Consider the following 27434-nt stretch of genomic DNA (forward strand, 5'->3'; position numbering starts at 1 on the left):
TTTTAATACAATTTGTAAAAGTAGAAGATCAATATGTAAAAAAAGAAGAAGCCATGGAGGTGTCAAACCCGCGACCTTTATCATATCTATGGTACCCCCTTCCACTGCAAGAGCCAGAATTTGATCAATAAAATACATCTAATATTGTATATAAGGAAAACCTGGGGGATGTCGTGGCCTCCGCCGGTCCCTGAAGAGATCCTCCACTAAGTATGCTATTTCTTTTGAACTATGTGATTTCTGGTGACAATAATGGAAACAAATGTATTATTTTATATCAAGGTGAAGATGTGACTTATCCCTTTCATTCGGTCCTGAAGCATTGTGTCCATTGTTTCTCCCGTGACCCCAGACTGCTCAATAAGTGGTATCAGAGCTCTGATTTGGCTTGATGGGGAGCAGGAGTGAATCTTTAAATGGATATTTTAATAAGAGGTGGTCTCATGATTGTGGTGGAGATTGTTTGGTTGCAAGTGTGAGTATTATATTTGCGAGTGGTTAAGTCCCACATCACCTACAGATGAGCAAAATATATATATATATATATATATATATATATATATATATATATATATATATATATATATATATAAGAGAGGTGACCCGTATATACCTCCTGCTTTAAAGTTTTGGATGGAGATGTGGTGTCTCCATTTTTTAAAGTCCTGGAGCATAAGTCCATTGTTTTGTGACACTCAGACTCCCAACCTTACATATGGTAGTTTCACACAACAATGTAAATGAAAGTTCGAATCATGGTGATCGATAAGATGTGACCACATTTAATCTCTAATGACGTCTTAAATAGGATTATCTCCATTTAAAGCTATTTACATTTTAAAAAATGAATATTTTGAAAATTGTTCCAATCTTTTTTTCCCACAAATTACCAAATGAAATAACCAAATGATCAAATTAATTGATGTGGCAACTCACAAAATGAATATGACGAATGAATGGTGAGACTTATATTATTCCTTGATGAATCGAAGGTAATTTACCTCAAATGACAAGTATGATTCGATTTTGGAATGAAGGATATGGAGAACACATGTTGAATGAAGAAGTTTGATTATATTGAGATGAAAATGGTAACTGATTGTAAGAAAAAACCTTATCGATGAGGCCTACATTACCCCTTTATGAATTGGGGTAATTTACTCCTAATGACAAATATGATTTGATTATGGTACGAAAGAGATGGAAATCACATGTTGAATGAAAGAGATGAAGAACTTTAATGTTCTTTAGATGAAAATGGTAACTGATTATAAAAATAAATATGAAGAAAATGAGATTTTTCTTTGATCGGGTAATTTACTCCAAATTTATCACGTAGTAATATAGAAAAAACACAAATGAAATATAATAACGGATGTGTTTTTATCGCATATAAATGACGTTTTTATATTTATTAATTAACGTAGCTACACATTATTAAATAAATGTGTAAAATAAATGTATACGGACTAAGATAGTAATTAAACTCATGACCGAATATTTGTTAATGAAAAAGGACCAAATATACTACCAACACCACAAATCCAATCATACCTTTTTAAAATACTTAATTGAAAGAAAAAAAATTGAAGTAGTACTATACATTTCTAGTTTCTATACATTTTTTGTTGCATTGCATATAATTTGACTTTAGAAAATGTTTCCATTTCTCATATATATATATATATATATATATATATATAATTTCTTTTTTATTTCTTTTGTTAGGATGCAAATGCAATGGTGTTTCTGCTTTCTTAAAAAAAAAAAACTATTAAAGACAACAGGTTTAGGTGGGCAAGTTTTTTTCGTTCTCCTTTAAAGAATTTAAGCGAGTCATGTATTATAAAGACTCATTATAATTAGAGTAAACCTTAAGATTTTTCTAACCTTATCAAGTATTTTAGATTAACCTTAACTTAACCATTAATCTATGTTGAATTTTATTCTTTCAATACACCATCACACATAAAATATTATTAGGTTTGATGTGTGGATATAAATAACGATTAGCTGCAATGATAGACTCTATATTATATCAAATTTTTTTTATTTTTATTTTTTTATATTGAGTCTAACTTATTATTATAAAATCAAGGTTTAATTACTCTTTTGGTCCTTTAACTTATTTTTTGGTTTCGTTTTGGTTCCTTAACTATTAAAAGTTTCGTTTCGGTCCCATAATTTATTTTTGAGTTTTCTTTTGGTCCATTAACTATTAAAAGTTTCGTTTTAGTCCCTTAACTTATTTTTTTTGGTTTCGTTTTGGTCCCTTAACTTATTTTTTGGTTTCATTTTGGTCCCTTAACTCGAATACATTCATCCTAACATAAAGGACCAAAGTAGTTGACGGAGGAAGAGTTAATGGACCAAAACGAAACCAAAAAGTAAGTTAAAGGACCAAAACGAAACTTTTAATAGTTAAGGGACCAAAACGAAACTTTTAATAATTAAGGGACCAAAACGACACCAAAAAATAAGTTAAGGGACCAAAAGAGTAATTAAGCCTAAAATCAACTTATAAGATAAATGTGTCATTCAGTCAAATCTTATCTTTAATTTATGTGAAACTTGATTTTTTCTTTCTTTCAATATGAATCTTATTTTTACGAGGTAAACGAGTAATAAAACTCCTTATTATGGCTCTGTTTGGTAAAAAATAGCGGATAGCTGATAGCTTTTAGCTGATAAGCTAATTAAAGTGTTTGGTAAAAATAACGGTTCAACTAGCTGATAAATATAAAATGACATAAAGGGTATTCTTAATTCATAATAAAAATTATATCATTAATTTAAGTATTTGTAATTTTGTAAACTAATTTTTCTTTAAAAAAATACTTTAAATTTATTAATTTAATATATCCTATGTATTATAAATTAAATTAAATTTTATTCACTAAAATTTTATCTTATATTTATTATCATTTAAGTGTTTCCACTTTATAAAAAAAATAACATTTACCTCAAAAACAAAAAAAAAGGTAGCACTAATAGAGTAATACTAATAACAGAGAATAAAGAAAATAACACTTACCTCAAAAAAAAAAAAGTAACACTAATAGAATAATAGTATTTTGTTTCGTAAAAAAAAAAACGAAGGTATATATTTTTTCAAAAAAAAAAAAAAGGTCAGATGATATATATACAAAAATTGAAATAAAGAGATAGTAGTCTTTATTACGTAGCTTATTATAAAAATTATAATGGATAAAAATACAATTTAAATGAAATAATAAGGGTAAAATTGGAAGAAAAAGTGAGAAGCTATAAGCTATAAGCTATAAGCTCAAACGCTACTTGGAATAGCTTCTGAAAAATAGCTTATAAGCTCGTGAAATAAGCTATAAGCTCATGGTGAAAAAGTGTTACCAAACAGAGCTTTTTTTGTCAAACGAGCTTATAAGCTATAAGCTAAAAGCTAAAAGTTCTTTTTTAGGGTTAACCAAACAGAGCCTAAGTGTTTCAATCTTCATTAACTAGGTGGGCAAGTTTTGACATACCTTTTTGGTGCACCAACAACTTTAAGTAACAAATTCAAAAATATAAATACCGCACTTGTAAAAAAAAAGTCAAAATTAAATCATAAGTCATCGGCTAAAATATTGAATTTGAAAACGAAAAATAATTTTTAAATTGTATTATCTCCTTTAGACTTGACAATATAATTCACAATCGGGGGAAGATGGGGATAAAGTTATAATAGTTTATCAGTCTTCGTAGAATAAATTTATATATTTCGTTTGCAATAATATTATGAAAATAAACTTAAGAAACATTTTTTTTTTAAGAAAAACTTAAGAAACATGTATACTACCAAACACAATGTATCAGTCTTTTCACTACTTTGTATACCATTTTTTTATTTTTTCTAAATGTTAAATTTTAATTTTTAACTTTTTTTTTATAAATAATTTTTTATTTTTTTATAAATAATATGATGGCACGTTAACTTTTTTTTTTGTTGAAAGAGGCACATTAAAACTCATACCGCGTGCAAGGTCCAATAAAAACCAACAATCTCACATCAATTTATTTCTAGGGTCAATCCGTTCTCACATCTTGAATTGAAAAGACAAACGGTATGATATTTTTTTTTCTTAATAATAATGCGGCTGAAAATGACATCAAGTCGTGGTCCAAAAAGTGGTCCAAAAGTGCAATTTTTTCTTAAAAAAAGAAGAAGAAAAGAAGTGTCGACTCACTGATAAGAGTTTTTTTTTTTTTTTTTGGGTCAAGTAGTTCGGTGACTAAAATTCATCTTTTTAAGATGAATAAGTAAGGTGTCTAGAGTCCGAACTTCAGTTTTTATATATAACAATACATGATGTCTCTGTCAACTGAACTATACTAGTAAGGATACTCGATAATAAGAGCTTATTCTTTTAAATCTCGATACCCTATATTCTTTTAAATACATGATGTCCCTGTCAACTAGTATATAATTCAAATCTCAGTTGAGACAGTTTTAAAATGATCACTTGTAGCACAATTATTAAAATCGTGCCTTTAGAATGTTCCTAGCTAGTTCTTATTATACGATGAAGAAATGAAGTGGCAAAATTCTGTACCACAAAAACAAATATCCACTTACCCGACACAACAGAGAGAAGGCAAGTGTGTACGAGAATCAAAATTTTCATGCAATATATGCAAAAAGGGTGCTGTCTGAAGTGACAAGACATGTTCATCCATTCCTTCAAAAAAAAAAAAAAGACATGTTCATGCATGACCTCACTCCCAAACTTTTACGTACCACACACACCTCATCACTCTTGTGTAATGTTTGCGAATGAATCACCAACTATATATATCTACTAAATCATATAAATGTTACAAGCACTTGTATAAATAAATAAACATTTCACCTTATCATAACCTGCTCACCACAATTCTAAATCCCAATCAACTTTAGGTTATTTGTTGTAACAAAAATTCAATGGATCATAATCAACAAGGAGGTCAACCTTCTTCTTCAACCAAAGTGGAAAGAAAGATTGTTGAGAAAAATAGGAGAAACCAAATGAAGATCCTCTTTTCTAACCTCAACTCTATTCTCCCTAGCTATAATCCAAAGGTAATTTGTTTTGTTTTTTAATAAACCAAAGGTGATCTGTTTAATTTCCATTTCATTCATATAAATATATTGTTAAAGAGTTTCACATCGGATAAAAAATGACTTGAATACGTGTTTATAAGTTGGAACAATCCTTATTTATAAGTTGGTTTTCTAGGATTGTGTTAAACTCAACCACGATTTCTAAGATATACACATTTCGGTCATTATTATAAGTAAAAATCTATATTTTATATTCATTCAATTAATATTGTATATATGGTCTTTATTATAGACCACGTTCATAATATAATGAATCTAAAATATTAATTTTTGTTTATAATAGTGTCATGAGGTGTATGAATATTCATGTGAGGTATAAATTGACATTGAGTTTTCTTTTAGAGATTTGTAACTATAATGTTATTTCATACATTGACATCTAAAATCACAATTGTTACATATGTTTAATGGTTTTAAAATAAAAGGATTTTACATAACTCTTTGTTGTATTGGCTACCAGGGACTGTTGTAGATGTAAAACATTTTACACAAAGAGTGTACTATACCACAAGTAGAGTACCTACATGATATTCATATTATATATATGTTCACTTTTTTATTTTTATTTTTTTATTAAGTAGGATAATGACTAGAATTCCACAATTTTGAAGCTGAATAAGTGGTAATTCGAGGTTCAAACTTCAACACCTGTGTATATAATGCAATGTCATATCAACTAAATTATACTAACATAGACATAAGAAAATCATCTTCTTATTTTATTTATTTTTTGGTCAAGTAGCCTAGTGGTTAGAATACACCTTTTTTAAGATGAATAAGTGGGATGTCCGAGGTTCGAATCTCAACGTTGCATATAATAATGTATGTCTCTACCAACTGAGTTATGCTCACGAGGAAACCATCTTCCTATTATTAGCTAATTAAGTGACATTGTCACCTCTTCTTGGACCGACATTATATATCACATTAATTTGGTGTTATTTCTAATGTAATGCAGGAATTAGCGTTACCATTACCTGATCAAGTAGATGAGGCTATAAACTACATAAAGAGCCTAGAGACAAATCTAAAGGGTGCAAAGGAGAAGAAAGAAAGTTTAATGGGAAACAAGAAGAGATCACGTGGTGGTTATGGAGCAAAAGGAAGCATAATAAAGTTGCCAAAAATAGAAATTCATGAAATGGGATCCACTCTACAAGTGATTGTAACATGTGGGGTTGATGAACATTTTATTTTCTGTGAAATTATGAGAATACTGCATGAAGAGAACGTTGAGGTTATTTCTTCAAATTCTTCTTTAACTGGTGATTCACTTCTTCATACCGTGCATGCCCAGGTATATATACACATACACACATGCAAACCTTTACACATGCAAATGTGACCGCAATTTTGGTTTAATTGCATTATGATGTTGCTGCAACTTGCAAAGACCCTATATATTATATTAAAGCTGCAATTGCAATCGGAGACCGCAGTTTAAAACTAGACTTGCATACATATTTTTTTACGATATTTAACCTTATCTTTTTATAGCGTTAAAAGATAGAGTTAAATATGTTTCATTTAATTTTGTTATGTGTTATAAAAAAATTAAACTTCTGCAAGAGAGAATTCTATAATGTATTAAACATGATTGCAGAAAAAAATAAAATTCAAAATTTTGAATGAAAAAGTTGACTTAACAACAATGATCAAAGGTGATGATGTAAAACTTCTAATGGACCAAAAATCAAAGAAAAATTTTGAGTACTAAAACAAAAAGTTTGAATATTTATAGAAACTCAAAATATATTTAACGTTAAAAAATAAGCTCAAAATTGAGTTGTATGGAAAAAAAAATTCCCAAAACTTATTAAAAAAAAATGAAACTAAGAAATAGAAAGACTAGAGTTTCAGGTATACTAAGAGACCAAACGTGCAATATTTTTTTAAAACCAAAAGTGCATTTGAATAATAAAACAATGATTCTCTTAACAATATTTTGCAAAGGAATCAATTAAGCTCTTAAACATTAAGAAACTTAAGTATGAATGATTTGTTTTCTGATTTGATTATTACTTTTGATGCAGATTCCGCAAACTTTGTTACAATTTGGAGCAATGAAAATAAGTCAGAGATTGAAAGCATTTGTGAATGGATCGATGAGCGATGTGGAAACAGGGCCTTTATTGTGGGATCTTGAAATTGGAAGTGAGAGTTGGGAGCTTCTAGATTCTATAGTAACCATGAGTTTACCAAATCCTTGATGAAGCATAAATATTTGTATCAGGGTCGGTTATAAGATTTTTGGTACCCTTGGTGAATCATATTTTTAAAGTCTAGTTTTTTTTTTCCACTAGAAAATGGCTGAAAAGAGGTTTATTGAACGTCAAAAGTAGTGATCTACACATGAATAATGTTTATTATCCTTTCAAAAATAAATAAATAATGTTTCTAAGGAAAATACTTTTGAATCATAACTTTAGTCTATCTTTCTGGGGATTGTCCTTCAGAATATGGATACATCCCAATGTCATTTAATACTTTTCCTGGTCATAATGGGAAATTATACATTCACATCATGTTATCTAGTACTATTACTTATGGAACACTTCACTTGTAGTATTTAAGTATAAATCCAAATGAAAGAATGAACTTAGGTACTATAAGTAGACGGCTAGGGTTTTAATAGAATACAAAATAAATTGACATTACAAAAGGTTATAAGCGAATATATAATAAAATCTAACGGGTTCTAACTTACTAATATAAAGGCCCAATAATTTAAGCCTAATATTTTATTATCTAACATCTACCTTCAAACTCACAATGAGTCAACAAGAAGCATTGTGGATTTGCCAATCAAAATACAAAAACATACTAAGTAATATAAAGTTCTAACACTACCCCTCAAGCTGAAGCTTACTAAGCTTTAACTTGTTACAAATTAATCCAAAAAAAATAAACCAAATCAGCTGGTAGAAGAACCAATTAAGAGCAGCAACCAAAGTGAGTTATCTTCACAGAGAGAGCAGCAAGAACCACTACCACCAACCAATCCAATAGAAAACCATCCAAACAAAAGAACAAGTAGAGAGAAGTAGCCATATAGATTAACCAATAAAGAGAAGTGCAATACAATCAATCAGAAGAATCAAAGGGGGAGAAGTGCAATCAATCAGAAGAATCAAAAGGGCGAGAAATGCAATGCAATCAGAAGAATCAAAAGGGGGAGAAGTGCAATGCAATCACTCAGAAAAATCAAAAGGGGGAGAAGTGCGATGCAATTAGAAGAATCAAAAGGGGGAGAAAAAATCAAATTGTGAGCATTTAACTCACCAAACAACCAAATTGTGAGCACTTAACTCACCAAACTACCAAATTGTGAGCACTTGACTCACCAACCAAACAACCAAAATGTGAGCACTCGACTCACCAAACAAGCAAATTGTGAGTGCTTACCCACCAAACAAACGAACAAACCAAATTGTGAGCACTATTTTGACTCACCCAACAACCAAACAAATTGAACCAAACTAAACCGAATAAAACTAAATCAAGACAACTTGAAGAACCAAAACGAACAAAACCAAACGAACCAAGACAAGTTGAACCAAAGAAACCAAGAAAGACATAGACGAACAAACTAATACGAACCACAATGAACCAAACCAAACGGAACGAAACTAAACCAACACAAACTGCAAACAAAAGCAAATCAAACCAAAAAACAATAAGGAGACCGGAAAAGTCGAACCCCAACACCACAAAAGTCATAAAAACACACCAAGACTCAAACAACCCACAAACAAGGAACTAGACTCAAACAACCAACAAACAAAAAACTAGAATAAAAAAAAAAATACATACAACCAAATGAGAAGCACGACTAAATAGAGAGGAGTCAACCGACAAAAAATCTAATAGCACACACATAACCAATTCAGTCACACAGCTAACCCACAATTCGAACACCAAATCAAAGAAGCACAATAACATAAGAAGTGACCAAGAAAATCAGAATCAACTCCATAATTGCACCGAGAATAGTATCAAACACCACACCACGTCGTATCAACAAAATCTCAAACTCATTACTACGTACTATTATTAACACTGTGTTTGGTTGGCAAGAAATAGGGGCGAGAGAAATACTGAAAAGAGAAAGAGGAAGGAGATGTCCCACTTCTCCTGTTTGGGAGACAGAAGAAAAAGGGGAGAGAGACCAAAATTGGTGGGGCCTACCACTTTTAGGTCTCTTCGCTCAGATGCGAACAAAATGGGAAGAAGTACCTTTTATCCTTGATTTTCCATTTTTACCCATGTCTCTCTCCATGGTTTCCTTTTATACCTTATATTTTTGTTATACTGCATCACAACAGCACCTTCACCACTTCCATAGTTATACATGGGTTTTTCTCATGCTAAAGGGCACTATATCTATCCATCTCTTTTGTCTTATAAAAACAATGTGTACTCTCTGTGCGTGCCTTTTATCAGTAGAAGAAGAATTGAGACATAGGAAACAAGAAGAATCAGGAAGGGGATCTGCGGTGTGTTAGTAACTTTTTCAATTTGGTTGAGAACTAATCCAATTTGGTTGAGATCTTGTTTTTGTAATTGATTTTTAATAAATATAATATAATATAATATAAAAATTAATTGCATTTATTTTAATAAAATAAAAAATTAAGTTAATGAAGGAATATATTACCATTAAACAATATAAACTTGTATGTATTCCCTAAAAAAAATATAAACTTGTATATAGTCGTCTAAAAAAATTGATATTAACAAAATGTATTAATTTTCAACACAAGGATATTTTTGTCTTTTTAATGATAAAACACACTTCTCTGTTAGAACAAAATGTGTTTCACAATAAACCTTAATAAGTTTTGATGATAACAAGGTATTAAAAAATTGTCAATTGGTTATTGCTAATAATTGTTCAAGTGTACAGGACCATAGGCAAGTCAATCAATTTCAAAAGGTCTTGGAAGAACAATGGAGAGCAAAGGAATCCGAAGCATCTGAAGAAAATTGCGTCTGAAGCTAAAGTGCTTCTGAAGTAAATGACGTCATCAGAAGCAGAAGCTCATCAGAAGAAGAAGCCCATCAGAAGCAAGGTTTTATCAGAAGCGAAATCATCACCAGAAGCTACAATTAATCAGTAAATTTAAACTGAAGATTCAAAGTAGCTGTTTCTCGTTTCAACCTCGTCTAACAAGAACGAAGATTTGAAAGGGAGGTATCAACGGTCATTTGAAGAGCACTGAGTACTTGTCCTTCTTTAACATAGTTGACAAAAGTACAAGTGTACAACCACTACCTCCACTACTCTGTTTTTGTCTACGCTAAAAGACAAGACAACAGCTCTGCCTGCAGAAATGTTCCTTCAAGATGGGAATGAATTTGAAGCTAATTCTTCAAAGGACTACACCCAAATCAGGCAAAGGATTACTGGTGGATGATCAAAGGAACTCAACGACTCTTTAGACGTGCTAATCATCTCAACGTCTCTTTCACACCTCTATATAAGGGAGTGAAGACTTGAAGATTGTAGATAGAGATATACAAGTTAAAAAGCGCCAAAACTCTGTCAATTTGATTCTACAAAGCACATTGAATTTCTGCACTGATTTGATACATCTTAGAAATTCACAAGTCTAGAGTCTTTATTGCATTATATTTGTGAACACCACTGATTGTATATCAAGTGTTCAAGGTCAAACATTTTCTCTGTATTTTTGTTTGAACATAAGTCTCTTGCTTGCGTGCTTGAGCATTAGAAGACTCTTGCTTAGTGCTTGAGCATTGGAAGACTCTTGCCTGCGTGCTTGAGCATTTTTTTGAGAAGTCTCATACTTAGAGAGTATTGAGCACTTGTAATCTTTGTGATTATAGTGAAATCTCCTTGGAAGTGCAAGGGGGACTGGACTACTTCCGTTTTGTGGAAAGAACCAGGATAACTGCTTGTGTCTCGCTTTTCTTTTCTCTGCTTTGATCTTTTCCGCTGCATATCTGATTCTGGTTATTACATCAGAAGCATTCCCAAACTGATTCTGAAGTATTATCAGAAGAAGTATTTTTAGAGAAAAAGAAAACACAATTCAACCCCCCCTTCTTGTGTTTTTCTCACCTTCATTCTCTCTCTTCTATTTCTCTTCTCTCTTTTTTAAACCAAACAATACATCAAATCTACTCTATTTCTTACCTATTTCTCTCTTTTCATACTCTCTTCTCAACTTCTTCTCTCAACCAAACACACCCTAAGGGTGTGTTTGGTTGTGGAAAGAAAATGATAAGAGAGAAGTAGGTGAGAGAGAGTTTGAGAAGAGAGAAAGTGTGAGAAATAAAGATGATTTGATGTAGTGTTTGGTATAAAAGAAAGAGATGAGAAATTGAGAAGAGAGAAGTGTTGATTATTTTTAAAAGTACAAAAATACCCCTTGAAATAAAAATCTTTTCCTAAAACTATTCTATGTTATATTTAATTAAATTTATGGATTGATTAGCTTAATTAGTTATCTGCTAGGTTATTTTACTAATAATATTAACAAGGTAAGTTAATTTATTTAATTATTATTTAAATGAGCCTATTGTGAAAAAAGAAGAAAGAATCACGTGACAACATTGCATAAAAGACAAAAAAAAAAGTGTTGTTCTCTTAAATTGAAGGGCATAAAAGGCAAAAGCAACAAAACAGTAGCTTCTCTCCTGTTTCTTCGCTAATTAGGGGAGAACAAAAAATGCATGGGACCCACACCAATTTTGTCCCTCTTCTCTCTTTCTCACCTTTGCCAAACTAGAGAAATACCACACTTCTCTCCTCTTTCTCTCCTTAGTGTCTCTCTCTTCTACATTTCTCCTCTACCAAACAGAGTGTAAGTGACCAAACAAATGCATATACCAAATACCTTTCTAGCGCGATTGCTACTATAAATCATAACTTCCAAATCTGTCCCCTTGTTGCAATTTTGATGACAATTGCCAAACCAACTAGCATAGCTTTCTATGCAATGGATCTTAGTAACAATTCCAATTGGCCAAAGAAACAAAATACAACCTCAAATACGAACAAATCAATGACGGAAGGCATAAAATTATTTCTTCAATCGAGTACTTTCAAACAACAAGAGAAGGAACGACAAAAAAACTCCAAAAGACCAATTCTAGAAACTAAACCAAATCAAACACCCAACATTCCCAACCTTTTTTTTTTGCGAACTCAACTACGGAAGCCACGAATCGTTCAAGGCGGAAGCCACGAATCGTTAAAGATATCAAAGATAAAACATATGCATTGGTATGTGTATCAGAGTCAACTAGATCATTTATTTAGGGACGGATGAAGTAGTTTCAAGAAAGAATAAAGGGACGGTTAGAATTTCAATAGAATATAAAATAGATTGACATTACAAAAGGTTATAAGAAAATATATAATAAAACCTAACCTACTCTAACTTATTAATCTAACTTACTAATATAAAAGACCAATAACTTAAGTCTAATATTTTCTTATCTAACAACTTCATCATCCCAATCCATAAAAAAATGCTGCCTTCCTCAATTTTTCAGCTTCTTGTTTCATCCTTTTTTGTTTGCTCTTTCTTCTTGCAAGTGCAACCATCCACCTCGCCGCAACCTTCGTTTCTCTCTCTCCGCTTCTCTCTCTCAGTCATGCGTGATCTCTCTCACCGTTCTCCGGCCAGCGACCACCGCCTCTATTCCGTTTTCTAATTTTGCAGGTTTGTAGAGAAGATGAAGGTAAAATGATATTGCAGATAAGTTCAACGATGATGGTGGTGGTAAGAACGGTGTGATAGTAGTTGTGATGACGGATCTGGGCTCAGTTCTCTCTCGTCAGAGTTATGATCCGATCTGGGCTCAGTTTCGAATGGATATGGAGCGTGAGTTCGATGGTTGTGGTTGATTCAAGGTGCGATGATGAAGATGGTAAACGATGTGGACGATGGTGGTGGTAGACGATGGCTGGCAGTGGTGAGAAGAGAGAACACGGTGGCTGTTTGACAGAAAAGAAAGAGAAGATGCGTAGAAGGGAGAAGGAAGAGGGTATAATATGTTTTTACAAAATTGCCACTGCTTTATGGGTGAAATATCAAAATTGTCCATGATGTTGTATTTGTGTTTCATTATTTCGGTTATCATTTCTGTTTTTTTTTTTATTATTTTAAATCAATATAAAAATTATATTGATGAAGCTTTTTCTTCTTCATTGACATCTTGTTCTTGTATCTTGTCAAATGAATCTTCAACTATTGCTCCCTCTTCATCCCTCATGAGCAATTCTAACGAGTCTTCCACTTTTTCTTCCTTTTGAACATTTATGGAGTCTTTTATTTTTTTTTCTTTTAAATTTGTTCTTTTACTTTGTACTTGAAATTTTTAACAACTGCTACTCGTCTTATTTAACTCTTCTTGGAACCATTATTTGTAACAAAATTTTGTTTAAATGTGAAGATAAAAAGAAGCAAACTTTGGTTAAAAAAAAAAACAAGTTTTAGTTTTCTAAATAGATAGCATTAATTGATTTTATTGAAAAAGATAAAAGTAATTGACAAATGGTATAATTGATAAATCGTACCTTTAAAATACCAAAATGGCAGTTAAATAGGAACGAAAAATTCACCATAAAAAAACACTTAAAAAGGAACGGATGGAGTAATAGTTATTGATTATGATAGATGTGAGTTAATTAGGAAACTTTAACCTCGTGGAGAATAAGGAAGCAACATCACCTCCAAATCCATCACTGGAAAGTGGTATGATTTTGAATGGAAATTGAACAATTTCAAATCCAATATTTGGAAAGAGCTTCTAGTAATGATTCTGTGAAGGGAAATATTTACAACTATGACTCCTTGAAGAAAATTATAAAAGACCAAATCAAAATTAGTTATCAATTAATATTGGCTTTTCATCAGTGTTAGCTTATTCATGTCTTAAAGGTGTTATCAAAGAGTCTGATAGATATTTTCTATTTTGTGCTAGCTTCTGTGTAACGAACCTTTTGAAAACAGATGAGAATGGATGGAATGTGGACTAAAGTAAGATATGGTGTGAAAGAACTATAAGGCTAAGGCATATGGAAGGAGAATTATATTCTTTCAGAGTCTCATGCATTAAAGCTTCCACATACATAGGGTCTGGGATGGGATCCCACCATTTTGCGTGTTATATGCAGTCTTACCCGTGTGGAGTGTATCAAAGGATTTTAAAATTGAAAAACTTGCATCTTGAGAAGGTAAAATGTTAAAAACCACACTTTTTTTTAACCATCCAATTTTTTGGGAAATAGACCCCTAGTGGTTTGGGGGGTAACATTTTGGTAACATTGGAGTTGGTTGAAAGGCAAGTAAAGCATAATCAAAATTGTTCTACATAGCGGTTCTCCCGTACGGTTTGTTAATAACAACACTATGAATTTAAAATATATTTTCATGTTATATTTTTCATTTTCCTTGGTAAACTACTTAACTTATCCTTTTTACATGTATACAAATAGTCCATAGCTATGAGTGTCTTAATTATATACTGAAGACTATATACGCAGAGAATTAGAATTACCAATGTTACTTAATTATTTCAAAAATATGTTAAGTGAACTTTACTTGATGCATGGTTATCTATATATTTACTCTTTCTTTTTTTTTTTTTTTTTGTTACAAATATATTTACTCTTTCTATTTCAAATTCGCCACTATTACCGGTATTGTTCACTTATTTCAAATAAGGAGTGAAGTGAGATGAATTTTAAGGGTGAAAGTAAAATCAAGAAGAAAGGGGTAATAATCATGAAGCATGTGACGTGATCTAACATTTTTTGAGTTTTTATCTAGTTTTCAAAATTTTATCATATTAATTTTCTCATCTGTACATAAAAATGTTTCCGCATATACAAGGAAGTAAAATCAACAACAAACACATTGCAAAGGTTTAACTAATTTCTGCAGGTAAACAAATATTTAATAAAAATTAAAAACATTACATTAATACTAATAAATTTCTTTACTATATTTAAATGTTTCATATCATTATCAATGTAATTGTTTTAATTAATTGGTTTTCTAACCGGTGCCTCGGGGTATTGGTTAAGCATACCATAAAAGGGAATTATTACCATAAAAGAAAACTGTTTTTGACTTTATTATCAATTAATTACACAATTTTAATACATTAACTACTGTATAATTTCCTTTTTCATATTCTTAACCAGTGCCCCAGGGACACCGGTTAGCATTTCCCTTAATTTTATATATATAATTAGTGCAATGTTATGAATGCACGTGTCTTTTAAGTTTATTGATAAAAAAACTATTTAGGGACATTTTATGTTTTAAGAACTAGAGGAAAAATTTATGGAGCATCCACATGTTTATGTACGGTTAGATTTGGATTTTCAAAATCTAATTTTTCAAAAATTAATTTTTATCCACGGAAATTATTATTGAGTTGAGTCTCGACCAAGTTGTTATCTTTAAGATTTTTTACCGTACTGTCTAAAATTATGCAAGACAAATATCAACCACGCCGTTTCTAAGATAAAATAAGGCCAGCTACAACTGTGTGATTAACCTGTAGAAAATTGTTCGTGAATTACTCCATAAAAAATGGTTACTAAGGTCACTCAATTTAATACTAAAACCACTCTAATATATGGTATTGTGACCACTTTATTATGGTATTGAGACCACTCAAATGGTGCTACCACTATTTTAACATGTAACTTTCCAAAGGTAAAAAATTATCGAAAGCATATATATACTATCAAGATCATTCTAAATTTTGAAGGGACATTATTATTATTACTAAAAAGGAACTATGATCTTAAAAATACTCTTTATTACAAAGGGACATAAATTATCAAATGGACTATGTTTTTAAGATCATTCATATTTTCGAAGGGACATTTTATCTCAAAAGAGACTATGATCTTACAAACACTCTTAATTCTGAAGGGACATAACGAAAGAGGAGAAGTGGCTCGAAAGTGCATCAAGCATAAAGAGGGAGAAGAGAGAAAGAGATATCGATAACTCAATATAACTATTTTGTGTGATTTTTGAACTAAGCGAAGTCATCTATTTATGTTGAGATTTTGTAACTGAATTTAATTTAGCTACAATTATGATAATTGTGGGAGTCATTAGTGGCTCTTGTGGATAAGATCAAAATAAACTAATAATTCACTGATCAATAACTATTGTGGATAAGATAAAAAAAGAAAGAAACTAATCCGTAAAAATGGAGGAAACAAACTAAATGAATATGAATGGAGGAAATATAGGATACTCAATTAGATACTCAATCTTATCACAATCAACATAAGTTAAAATTATGGAAAGCGATATGCTTGAATAAAAAATGATAATTACTAATATGTATGTTCTATTTTATGTGTGACTTCCATATTTTTTTTTTTAATTCACACAACATTAGATCAAAGATTACTTGGTATTTAATCTTCTTAAGACAACAGTATGAAAATGGAATATAGAATATGAGAAGAACAATTTGGAATAGAATTCTGTGTGTATATTTCTTATACTGTATGTAACTCTAGGCCATATATATATAATATATTTACAGACGTATGTTAAGCTAATCCTAAGTCATGACAGCCATGATCCTCAATCAGTGGGATCTAATTTACTGTGCATTGAAAGGAAAATAACTAGAGTTAACTATTAGAGAAGGTAAATATATACACATTAAGGAGAGTCAACTATGCATAAGATAGATATTTCCTAACACTCCCCCTCAAGTTGGTGAGTGAATGTCGTGAAGTCCCAACTTGTTTCGCAATGTCACGAATTGATCCTTTCCTAAAGCTTTAGTGAACACATCTGCTAACTGGAATCGTGTTGGCACATAAGAAGGGCTAATCAAACCAGCTTGCAGTTTTTCCCGTACTATATGACAATCTATTTCAATATGCTTTGTACGCTCATGAAATACAGGATTTGCTGCAATGTGTAAAGCTGCCTGGTTGTCACAAAATAATGGTGTTGGAGCAGCAAGTGAGACTTTCAAATCTTGTAATATGAACCGTAGCCAAGTCAGCTCCAAACATGTATTAGCCATAGCTCGATATTCAGATTCTGCTGATGATCTAGAGACTATAACTTGCTTCTTAGATTTCCATGAGATGAGAGAATTTCCGAGGAAAATGCAAAACCCTGTAACGGATCTTCTAGTGGCATGACAACCTCCCCAATCTGAATCACAAAAGGCCTTTAAGGTAAGGTCATTAGAGGTCGAAAATAATATGCCTTGTCCAGGTGCGCCCTTGATGTATCTTAGGACTCTCATTGCAGCATCCCAATGAGGTTTTCTAGGTTCTTGCATGAATTGACTCAATGTTTGTACAGAGTATACAATGTCAGGTCTGGTGACAGTAAGATAAATTAACCTACCAACGAGCCTTCTGTATTTGGTTGGATCATTTAGTACCACTCCATCTGTGGGAGTAAGTTTCAAATTTTGCTCCATTGGAAAATTGTCGGGGCGAGCACCTATCTGTCCTGAATCTTGCAAGATGTCTAGAGCATACTTTCTTTGAGACATGAAGATACCTTTCTTAGAGCGAGAGAACTCAATGCCCAAAAAATATTTCAAATCTCCAAGATCTTTGATACGGAAGCGCTTAAGAAGGAAAATTTTAAGGCGTTTCATTTCTTGAAGATCATTCCCTGTAAGAAGTATGTCATCAACATAAATGAGAACTGCTGTGAATGAAGTACCTTGAGGTTTGGTGAAAAGAGAATAGTCAGCCTTTGATTGTTGGTAACCAGCCTTTTGAATGGCTTCAGAGAAAGTAGAGAACCAATTTCTTGATGCTTGTTTGAGTCCATAAAGTGACTTATTGAGCCGACATACAACGTTCTCCCCCTGTCGGCGAAGACCAGGTGGAGGCTCCATGTACACTAATTCATGCAAATCACCATGAAGAAAGGCATTTTGCACATCTAACTGGTGTATGAACCAATTACGAGCAGCTGCAATGGTAAGAAGGCAGCGAAGAGTAGTAACTTTGGCAGTTGGGGAAAATGTTTCTTGATAGTCAATCCCTTCAACCTGAGTGTATCCCTTAGCAACAAGGCGTGCCTTATATCGCTCTATGGTGCCATCAGATTTATGCTTTATTTTGTATACCCATTTGCAACCAATGGGCTTATGACCAGGAGGAAGAGGTACAAGACTCCATGTGTTGTTTTGTTGTAACGCTTCTAATTCTGTATTCATTGCTGCCTGCCATTGTGGATCTTGGATAGCTTGATGATATGATTTGGGCTCTTTATGTGCTGTAATGTTAGCTAGAAAGGCACAATGTGTAGGAGAGATTTGTGAATATGAAAGATAATGAGATAGAGGATACCGAGTACCTGACTTAGACGTTGGCTCCGAGGAGGATGTGTTGACTTTTGCGAACATGTGGTAGTCTTTATGCCATATCGGGGGGTTCTTGTCACGAAGGGATTGTCGAACTTCTGGAATGGGAGAAGTTTGAGGTTCTGGAGTGTATGATGTGGATGAAATTGATTCATTTATAGGTGAGGCAGCGGAAGATGTTTCAGTGGATAGTTTTGTAGGAAGATTGGGCTCATGTGTAGAGGGTGTATGAGTTTGTTGTAGTTGATGATGAGATGGTGTAGGAACAGGCCAATCATCCAAGGCTTCAAAAGAAGGATGAGATGAAGTCATGTTAGGTTTAGATGCAATTGGAATGGAAGGAAAATCAGTTTCACAAAATTTGACATCCCGGCTCACAAAGAAAGTCTTTGTCTCAGGATCATAAATTTTATAACCTTTTTGTCCAGTAGGATATCCAACAAATAAACCTCTTTTTGCACGGGGATCAAGTTTATGTGTAGGGTGGACAACGGTAGCATAACATAAGCAACCAAACACTCTCAAGTGATTAAGTGATGGTGGTTTGTTGTATAATAATTCAAAAGGTGATTTGTTGGATAGTAACGGAGACGGCAATCGGTTTATGAGGTAAACAGCAGTCAATACACATTCACCCCAAAATTCAAGTGGTAGATGTGACTGAAATAGTAATGCTCGTGCCACAACAAGAATATGACGATGTTTGCGTTCCACAACTCCATTTTGTTGTGGAGTGTAAACGCAAGTTCGTTGATGTTCTATCCCTCGAGATTGGAAAAATTCTCTCATGGACATGAATTCAGAACCATTGTCAACTCTAATTGCTTTAACAGTTGCTTGAAATTGCGTATAAGCAAATTTAACAAAGGATTTCAAAATGTTTTGTGAATCTGATTTGTATTGCATAAGAAACAGCCATGAGCATCTTGTAAAATCATCAACAATAGTTAAAAAAAAACGTGCCCCTGAATGTGTGGGAACTTTATGTGGACCCCATATATCACAATGTAATAATTCAAATGGAGCATGAGTTGATATAGAACTTAAAGGAAAAGGAAGTCTAGTCTGTTTGGCCATGGGGCAAACATTACAATTATTCTCAAAAGAAATGTTATTTGTAGATAGTAATGGAGAAACTAATTTAAGACGAGATGGAGATGGGTGTCCAAGGCGCATATGCCATAAGTTTGAGGGTTGAGAAACTTGATGAGATTCGGGAGTTTTTTGTAAGGGAGACATGTAATAGAGACCACCACATTGTTCACCCGAGCCAATCATCTTCCCCGTAGCCAAGTCCTGCAATACACAAAAGTCAGGATATAAAATCACACAACAATTTAAAGATGTGGTAAGTTTGCTAGCAGACATCAAGTTTAGTCGAAATGAAGGAACGCATAAAACATCATGTAGGGTTATATTGGAATTGAATGACAAGTCCCCAATGGATGTGATTGGAGCAGAAGAGCCAGTGGGTAAATTGACAAAAGGAATGATGGAAGACTTTGTTTTAGAGAGAATGGTGTGATCAGATGTGATATGATTAGTGGCTCCACTATCCAAAATCCAAGGCTTAGTGAATACAGAATTAATAGAAGCGTTAGAGAAGAGAGACAGACCTGCAGCATTAGCATGAGTGTTGTTATTACCAGCATTATTGTTTGAAGAAATCATACTCAATGCGCGAGCAAGTTGTTGAATCTGCTCTGCCGATAATTCAAGTGCAGATTGTGAAGATTCTGCTGCGTTTGCAGCAGGGGATGACCTAGATGCAGCGCTGCGAGGTCCATGTTGTCGCTGTTGTGATTGGTTCGCATTGCTGCTTTGATTTCCCATGTTGCTGGAACCCCATGTTCCGTTTTTAAACCTGCATCGATCCTCTGTGTGCCCTTTCTTATTGCAGAAACTGCAGTGAAACTTTAGAGTTCGGCAATTATCAATTGTGTGGCCCTCTCTATTACAGTGTTCACAGCGCTTGTCTTTGACAAGCTTGTTGGAGAAATTGTTTTGATGAGTGTGGATTGCAGCAGCAATGGAGAAATTCTCTGTTGTTTCAGAAGTCATTTGGCGTTGTGTTTCTTCTTGAATGACTAGAGAGTAGGCTTGTCGAACGTTGGGTAATGGTGACATCATGAGAATATTGCTGCGAACAGTGCTGTAAGAATCGTTAAGGCCCATGAGAAACTGCATCAAGCGATCTTCTTCCCTTTGTTCATCATGTGCCTTCATCTGGCTGCAAGTAGGAAGAGTGCGGTATGTTTCCAATTCATCCCAAAGGCCTTTGATTTTTGTAAAATAGGTTGAGGCTGACACGGTGCCTTGGGATAAAGAGGCCAATGACTTTTGAATCTGATATATTGCTGGAATATTTTTCTGTGAAAATTGATCTTTAAAATCTTCCCAAACCTGACAAGCAGTCTTGGCATGAATGACTCCCTTGGCCAGATCTGGTTCTACAGAATGTGTGAGCCACGATAAAATCATGCTGTTGCACCGATTCCATAGAGCATATTCTGCAGGTTGATCTACTTCTGATGGTGTTTTGATGGATCCATTGATAAAACCCACTTTGTTTTTGGCTGTGAGGGCATGAACCATCGATCTGCTCCATGATGAGTAATTAGTGCCATTCAATTTTGTTGGGACAAGCAAGTGACCAGGATGATCTGAAGGGTGAATGTAATATGGATTTGATGAATCCATATCAGAGTTGTTTTTGTTATTTGATTTGTTACTGTTGTTGTTTGATTTTTCAGTTTCCTGATCGAGCTCTGATGCCATCTTAAGACAACAGTATGAAAATGGAATATAGAATATGAGAAGAACAATTTGGAATAGAATTCTGTGTGTATATTTCTTATACTGTATGTAACTCTAGGCCATATATATATAATATATTTACAGACGTATGTTAAGCTAATCCTAAGTCATGACAGCCATGATCCTCAATCAGTGGGATCTAATTTACTGTGCATTGAAAGGAAAATAACTAGAGTTAACTATTAGAGAAGGTAAATATATACACATTAAGGAGAGTCAACTATGCATAAGATAGATATTTCCTAACAAATCTTTCAACATTCCAATTTCACACACATTCTAGTACTATTCTTCCATTAACGTAGTTCCATGTACTTGACGACATATTAGAACTCATTGAGCTGGATTCACATCATTATGCTCTCTATAGTTTCCATCTTGAATGTTGTTTTGTGTTTTTATACGCCATTCTAGCTTCCTTTCAATTTGTAATATTCAATACATAAATTAATAGGTTCTGATAGGTTAGCTTTATTTTTTATATTATCAACGATTTTCACATAAGGTGGTAAAATGATATCTTTGATATGCAGAATATACATAAGTTTGGAATACTATTTCCGGGGCTCGAACTATTGCTTTAGCAACTGCTCAAGGAGATATTCAAATTTTTTCTTTTTTTGGCATATTTTTCAATATTGTCCCTTTCTCATTATTGTTAGAATTTAATTGTCCTTTTCTTTACGACACTTCATATAGATATTAGACTTAATTGATCATTTGATACCTTAACTTAATTCTTTTTTTCGAATTGATATATTAACTATTAAACGTTTCAAAATGGTCCTTTGTCTTTGTTTTAGTCATCAATTTGGTCCTATTTTATTAATTTTAAACTCCTCAAAAAGAAGACCGTTGGATAAAGAGATCCATCAGATCTAATAGTGTATCACCAACACTTAATTTATATCACTTTCTTCATCTTCTTTCCCATCTCCATCTTCTTCATATAACTAACATTCATGAATCAGAAACCAAAATCTTGAATCAAACCCAACAACTAGCAAACACAAAATCAAACTTCGCTACCTTATGGTGATTGCGTCCGTGAGATTCGGATGAGGTTAACATTAAAAACATCATCAATAATCTTACTTCTCTACAACTCACAAGTACCTAACTACCTATAATTATCGGCAAAATCAAGTTGCAGTTTTTTCAAAAACAACGTAACCATAACCAAATTAAAATCATCAATATCCTAAAAATCAATTATTGAAATGAAAAATAATTAAATTTTATAATTTATCATCTCCAAATCATCACATATATTTTCAGTTATACAAACATAGAAAATCATACAAAGTAAAAAAAAAAAAATCGAAGACAACCCACATTTCATCAAAATGAACTTAGGTAAAATTTAGAGATAGTCAAATGAGTTTTGCGACTCATTTACCGAATTATGAGAGAAATCAATAGCTTCGGACAGAATGGACGGGTTTGAAACGGTGGGTCGCAAACAGAATGGGTGGGTTCGAACTTCGAAACAAAAACGGAGAATTGAGAGAAACCATAAATGGGTCAGGATCACAGTGATGGGTCGCAACATGAATTGGACAGTGGTTCAATTGATTTTTCAGAAAGGATAGGTTAGTGTTGGTTGCTTGAAGAAGATGAAGATGAGGAAAAACATGAAGAAAGTGATATAAATTAGGTGTTGGTGATACACAGATCTGATGGACCTCCTTTATCCAACAATCTTCTTTTTGATAAGTTTAAAATTAATAAAATAGGACCAAATTTATGTCTAAAATAAAGATAAATGACCATTTTAAAACGTTTAATAGTTAAGGGACTAATTTAAAAAAAAGAATTAAGTTAAGGGGCCAAATGATTAATTAAGCTAGATATTAAGTTGCTAAAAATAACCTATAAATAGCACTTCATATAGATATTAAATTGGTAAAAATAAAATAACCTATAAATAGATTGCTTGTTATGTGAGTATACCATACTTTCGTGGAAACTTGGAAAGGATCATATAACAGTACACGTTTTTCATGTCCATTAGTATATACACCCTCCGGTCACTAATATAAGCAAAAATCTACTCTTTAGATACATTCAACTAATGATATATGTGGTCCTTATTATATGTCACATACATCATTAATTGAATGTATCTAAAAAATAGATTTTTGCTTATATTAGTGACCGGAGGGTGTATTGTTGAATTGAAGTATTTGAATTCTTTTAAAAAGTTGTTGAATTATAGCACTGTGCACTCACGCTTAGGATAAGAAAACGGCCCAAGACCCCAAAAACGAATTAAGTCAATTATATTAAGAAGATATTTTGTTTGTTTGACTATACAGAATGAGTAGTGATATTTGAACAACTTTTTAGTATAACTTTTGTGACAACCTTGTTGTGTTCTCTTCTTATTGGTCAAAAACAATAGAGAGAGAAAAAAGAAGAGAGAGAATAAGAAGATAATGTGAGTATGAGAGAGAAGGTTGTACAAAAATGGTTATACAAATATCATTTATCATACAGAATCAGAAGATCTGAAAATGTTTAAATTGAATAAAATAATACTTTCTCCGGTCTTATTTACAAGAGACAATTTACTTTTTATATATATTAAATAATTTATGTATTTGGTTTAGGTTCTTGACCAGATACATATATTATTCAATGTATCTAAAAAGTAAACTTTCTTTTGTAAATAGGACCGGAGGAAGTAAAAAGGTCAAATGCCGTGTGCTGTAATGCATACCAAGAAAAAAAAAAAAAAAAAAAAAGGAATCTCAATTTTTTTTTAATGGCTCAATTTATTTGTTTGCCGTGGAACCCGAACAATCAATTTACGAGACACAACCAACAATAACAAAAAGGAGTAAAAAGTTGTGAATGAGGACATCAAAAATTTTAACGTGGAAAAGTCCCGATAAAATCATGGGAGAAAAAAAAAATTCACCATCAAAATAAAGGTTACAATCAATGTTTTCATATAATCTCTAAAATTCACCATCAAAATAAAGGTTACAATCAATGTTTATCAAAAGGTAATATAAAAAAAAATTATTTATTAATTAACGTGGCAATACATTTGGTAATAAAAAAAAAATCGAATATGCTATCAACACCACATATCCAATCATACATTTTTATATACTTTATTGAAAAAAAATAAATTAAAGTAATACTTTTACAGATTAAACTTTAGTTTCTATGCATTTTTTTTTGTTGCATTGCATATATATCTACAGTGTATCTACGTCATCCACCACTTCTTATGTGTGTCTTCTATGGTTCTTAAACATGGTCTATATGCATGCCGGACTTTGGGGAGTGTAAGGAGCTCAATTAAGCTGGATCTTTAAAAATTATGAGGCTAAAAAAAATTAAGTATAATATCCATCCTTCATTTAAATTAAAAAATTACATGTTACTTCTTTTTCTTTCTTCGGTACAACTATGAGTTTTTTCTTAACTCAAGTTCTATTTTATGGATATAAATTTGATGCTATCAAATCATTATCAATTTGTATAATCACTTAATCAATCAATTTGAAAAACTATTTCATTGAAAGAATCAAAACAATCATTTCTTTTTTCATAAACCATTCGTTTTCCCCTTTCCCACGACGTATGAGTGGCATTTCAAACGACACCGTTAGGTAAATTTCATCTCTCTTTCACTTAATTTTATTTTATTTTATTTCATGTTTCATAAACCATTCGTTTTCCCCTTTCCCACGACGTATGAGTGGCATTTCAAACGACACCGTTAGGTAAATTTCATCTCTCTTTCCCATGATTCTGATTTTTTTAATGAAACTTAACTACAAGAAAAAAAATTGTGTTTTTATTTTACTGAGCTTATTTTAAAAAGAGCCGAGCCTCCTATTTCATAGAAACGGCCCTGTCTATATGCAAAGTGTTTGACATAACCATGAAGATCCAATTAAAATAGGGAACTTCTACGGTACACATGCTTCAATTATTTACAATTTAACGATTATTTTATGAAATAAAGAGTTATTTATCAATATTTATATTTTATAAGACATCATTTTATAAGAATAAACATCATTTCATTGTTTATAAGAATCATATTAAATTTTTAACATTTTGTCATAAAAAATAATAAATATTCTTTGTTATATGTAACAAAAATTCAAAAAATGTAAAATTTTATTTCGTTGACACTTTTGGTAACTAAGATCAAATTACTGTAATTGTTAATGATAGAAAACAATTCTTTTTCTTCGAAAAAACAATTCGTTTCAATATAAATTTGATGATTTGGTGTACGAGTACACTTAAATTTTTGAGTGTATCATAGAATTTGCCATTAAAATATCCTTGAATGTTCTTTAGAACTAATTAAGATATTATTGTGCATGCATTATTTATTTATTCTATTTCTTTTGTAAAGACGCCATGGTGTTTCTACTTTCTTTTAAAAAACTTTCTATTAAAGGCAACGGCTTTAGGTGGGCTAGTTTTTTCTTTCCCCCTTAAAAAATCTAAGTCTGTGTTTGGATCGGTGGTGGGAGGAATTAATTTTGATCGAATTAAGTTTGAGAGAATTGATTTTGGTTAAAAGTGAGTTTGATGTAAATTGATTTATGTTTGAATACACTTGTACAAAAGTGATTATTATAAATTATAGTTGTTTAGATACTTTAGATTAAAATTGTTTTTGGATGTCTAATTACCAAAATGAGTTTTAATTGAGAAATAAATTTTAACTAATAGTCAATAGTAAAACAAAAAAAAATCTAAATAATCAACCAAAAACAGCCCAAGCCAACCCAATAGTAAAAAAAAAAAAGTCATTAATAAAAAAAACCATCAATTAAAATCATCTCCATGTTACTCATATCGTGTGCCCCCCTCTCTCTCATTTCCAGAAGCTTCAATTCCATTTTTACCATTTTGATCTCCTATATCCATCGAGAAATGATATATGTACATCCATTTTTTGACAACTTTCTCTCTCATACTCACATTATATTCTTAATCTTTCTCTTTCTTTTTCTCTCTCTATTATTTTAGACCAATAAAAAAAGAGTAAATAAAAGTTGTCATTAAAGTTGTTAGATATGGTTCTATAAATATCACAACTGATACCCATCTCTCAGTACTCTTCTACCACTTCTCCTTCTCCCATGTATAGCATTCTTATCTTATTTTACCATTTTTTTCAAGCTTAAAAGGAAAAAAACAAAAAACAAAATTATATGGTTTCACATAGGAAAGGACAACATGCATCTGGTTTAAGTTGTAGATCTGGGTTTCACAAAGTTGCTGTCAATTCTTTTTATGAAATACCATCGGAAAGCAACCTATTTCTATCCCCTCTTCTCCATGTTTGTTCCTTTTCTTTTCTGAACCACAAAACGTGGAGTCAATTCTTTTATCATCTCTAACATGTAAATGTCACTGTAGTAAGCAAAAAACAAAATTTGCACCAAGAAGAAGAGAGTGAATGTGATCTCATACAAGCCATAGCAAGCCAACAAAGTTTGTAGTTTTTTTTTTTTTTTTTTTTGCCGTTTGAAGCTCAGTGTTATGAAGGGGTAAAATAGATATGTTGTTGGTGACGTCACGTGAAGTCCGGATACGAGATACGATACGGATACGATACTGCACCGATACGCCGATACGGAAAAATTTCAAAAATCAAGATACGATACGGCTGAGATACGTTAATAAAAAAAATTATATAATTAAATGTACAATATAATTATAACCATTTTTTTAATATGCAAATATATTAACAAGATACAAATCAGCTTCCTAATCCGGTTCATTCAAAGACAACTCTGCTAACTCAATTCCAACACCATCAAGCGGTTCATACGCATCTCCACCAATGTCCCACATTCTCGATTGTCCTTTCTTATATCCATCTTCTTTCCTTGACAAGAGTCGAAGATTAGTATGCACATAAACCAAATCTTCTACCCTTTTTGGATCCATTTTGTTTCTTTTCAAAGAATGGATAAAAGAGAAAGTACCCCAATTTCTCTCACAACATGAGGAAGAACAAGGTTGCACAAGAAGCTTTAAACCCTAATTTCTCGACGGTGGCCAAAGTGTGGTTTGGTGTGGGTCGTACTAGCACCAAAAAAAGATAAAGGAAATGTATATATATTATAGTAATATAATGTTTTTATTCTGATTT

The 27434-nt window shown here is 32.2% G+C and overlaps 2 protein-coding genes across 2 annotated transcripts; one reads left to right on the forward strand and one right to left on the reverse strand.

Moving 5' to 3' along the window:
- The first annotated feature begins 4936 nt into the window (after positions 1–4936).
- On the forward strand, positions 4937–7326 carry LOC25487669 (transcription factor bHLH162). The gene is made up of 3 exons (XM_013609655.1): positions 4937–5074; positions 6075–6413; positions 7150–7326. Exons 1-3 carry the CDS (start codon positions 4937–4939, stop codon positions 7324–7326), a joined length of 654 nt encoding a protein of 217 aa, XP_013465109.1.
- Positions 7327–16658: 9332 nt separating this feature from the next.
- Positions 16659–18175, reverse strand: LOC120578093 (uncharacterized mitochondrial protein AtMg00810-like). Its single transcript, XM_039830167.1, has one exon. It carries the CDS (start codon positions 18002–18004, stop codon positions 16844–16846), a length of 1161 nt encoding a protein of 386 aa, XP_039686101.1. The 5' UTR covers positions 18005–18175; the 3' UTR covers positions 16659–16843.
- Between the last annotated feature and the right edge of the window lie 9259 nt (positions 18176–27434).

Source organism: Medicago truncatula, chromosome 2, assembly GCF_003473485.1.
Source record: "Medicago truncatula cultivar Jemalong A17 chromosome 2, MtrunA17r5.0-ANR, whole genome shotgun sequence".
NCBI classification, from domain to species: domain Eukaryota; kingdom Viridiplantae; phylum Streptophyta; class Magnoliopsida; order Fabales; family Fabaceae; genus Medicago; species Medicago truncatula.

Bases quoted from the DNA above. Each gene is read 5' to 3' on its own strand.
- LOC25487669 (XM_013609655.1), top strand. From the start codon at position 4,937: ATGGATCATAATCAACAAGGAGGTCAACCTTCTTCTTCAACCAAAGTG. The intron at 5,075-6,074 runs GTAATTTGTTTT...AATGTAATGCAG, and splicing joins TCCCTAGCTATAATCCAAAG to GAATTAGCGTTACCATTACC. The intron at 6,414-7,149 runs GTATATATACAC...CTTTTGATGCAG, and splicing joins TTCATACCGTGCATGCCCAG to ATTCCGCAAACTTTGTTACA.
- LOC120578093 (XM_039830167.1), bottom strand. From the start codon at position 18,004: ATGGAGCCTCCACCTGGTCTTCGCCGACAGGGGGAGAACGTTGTATGT.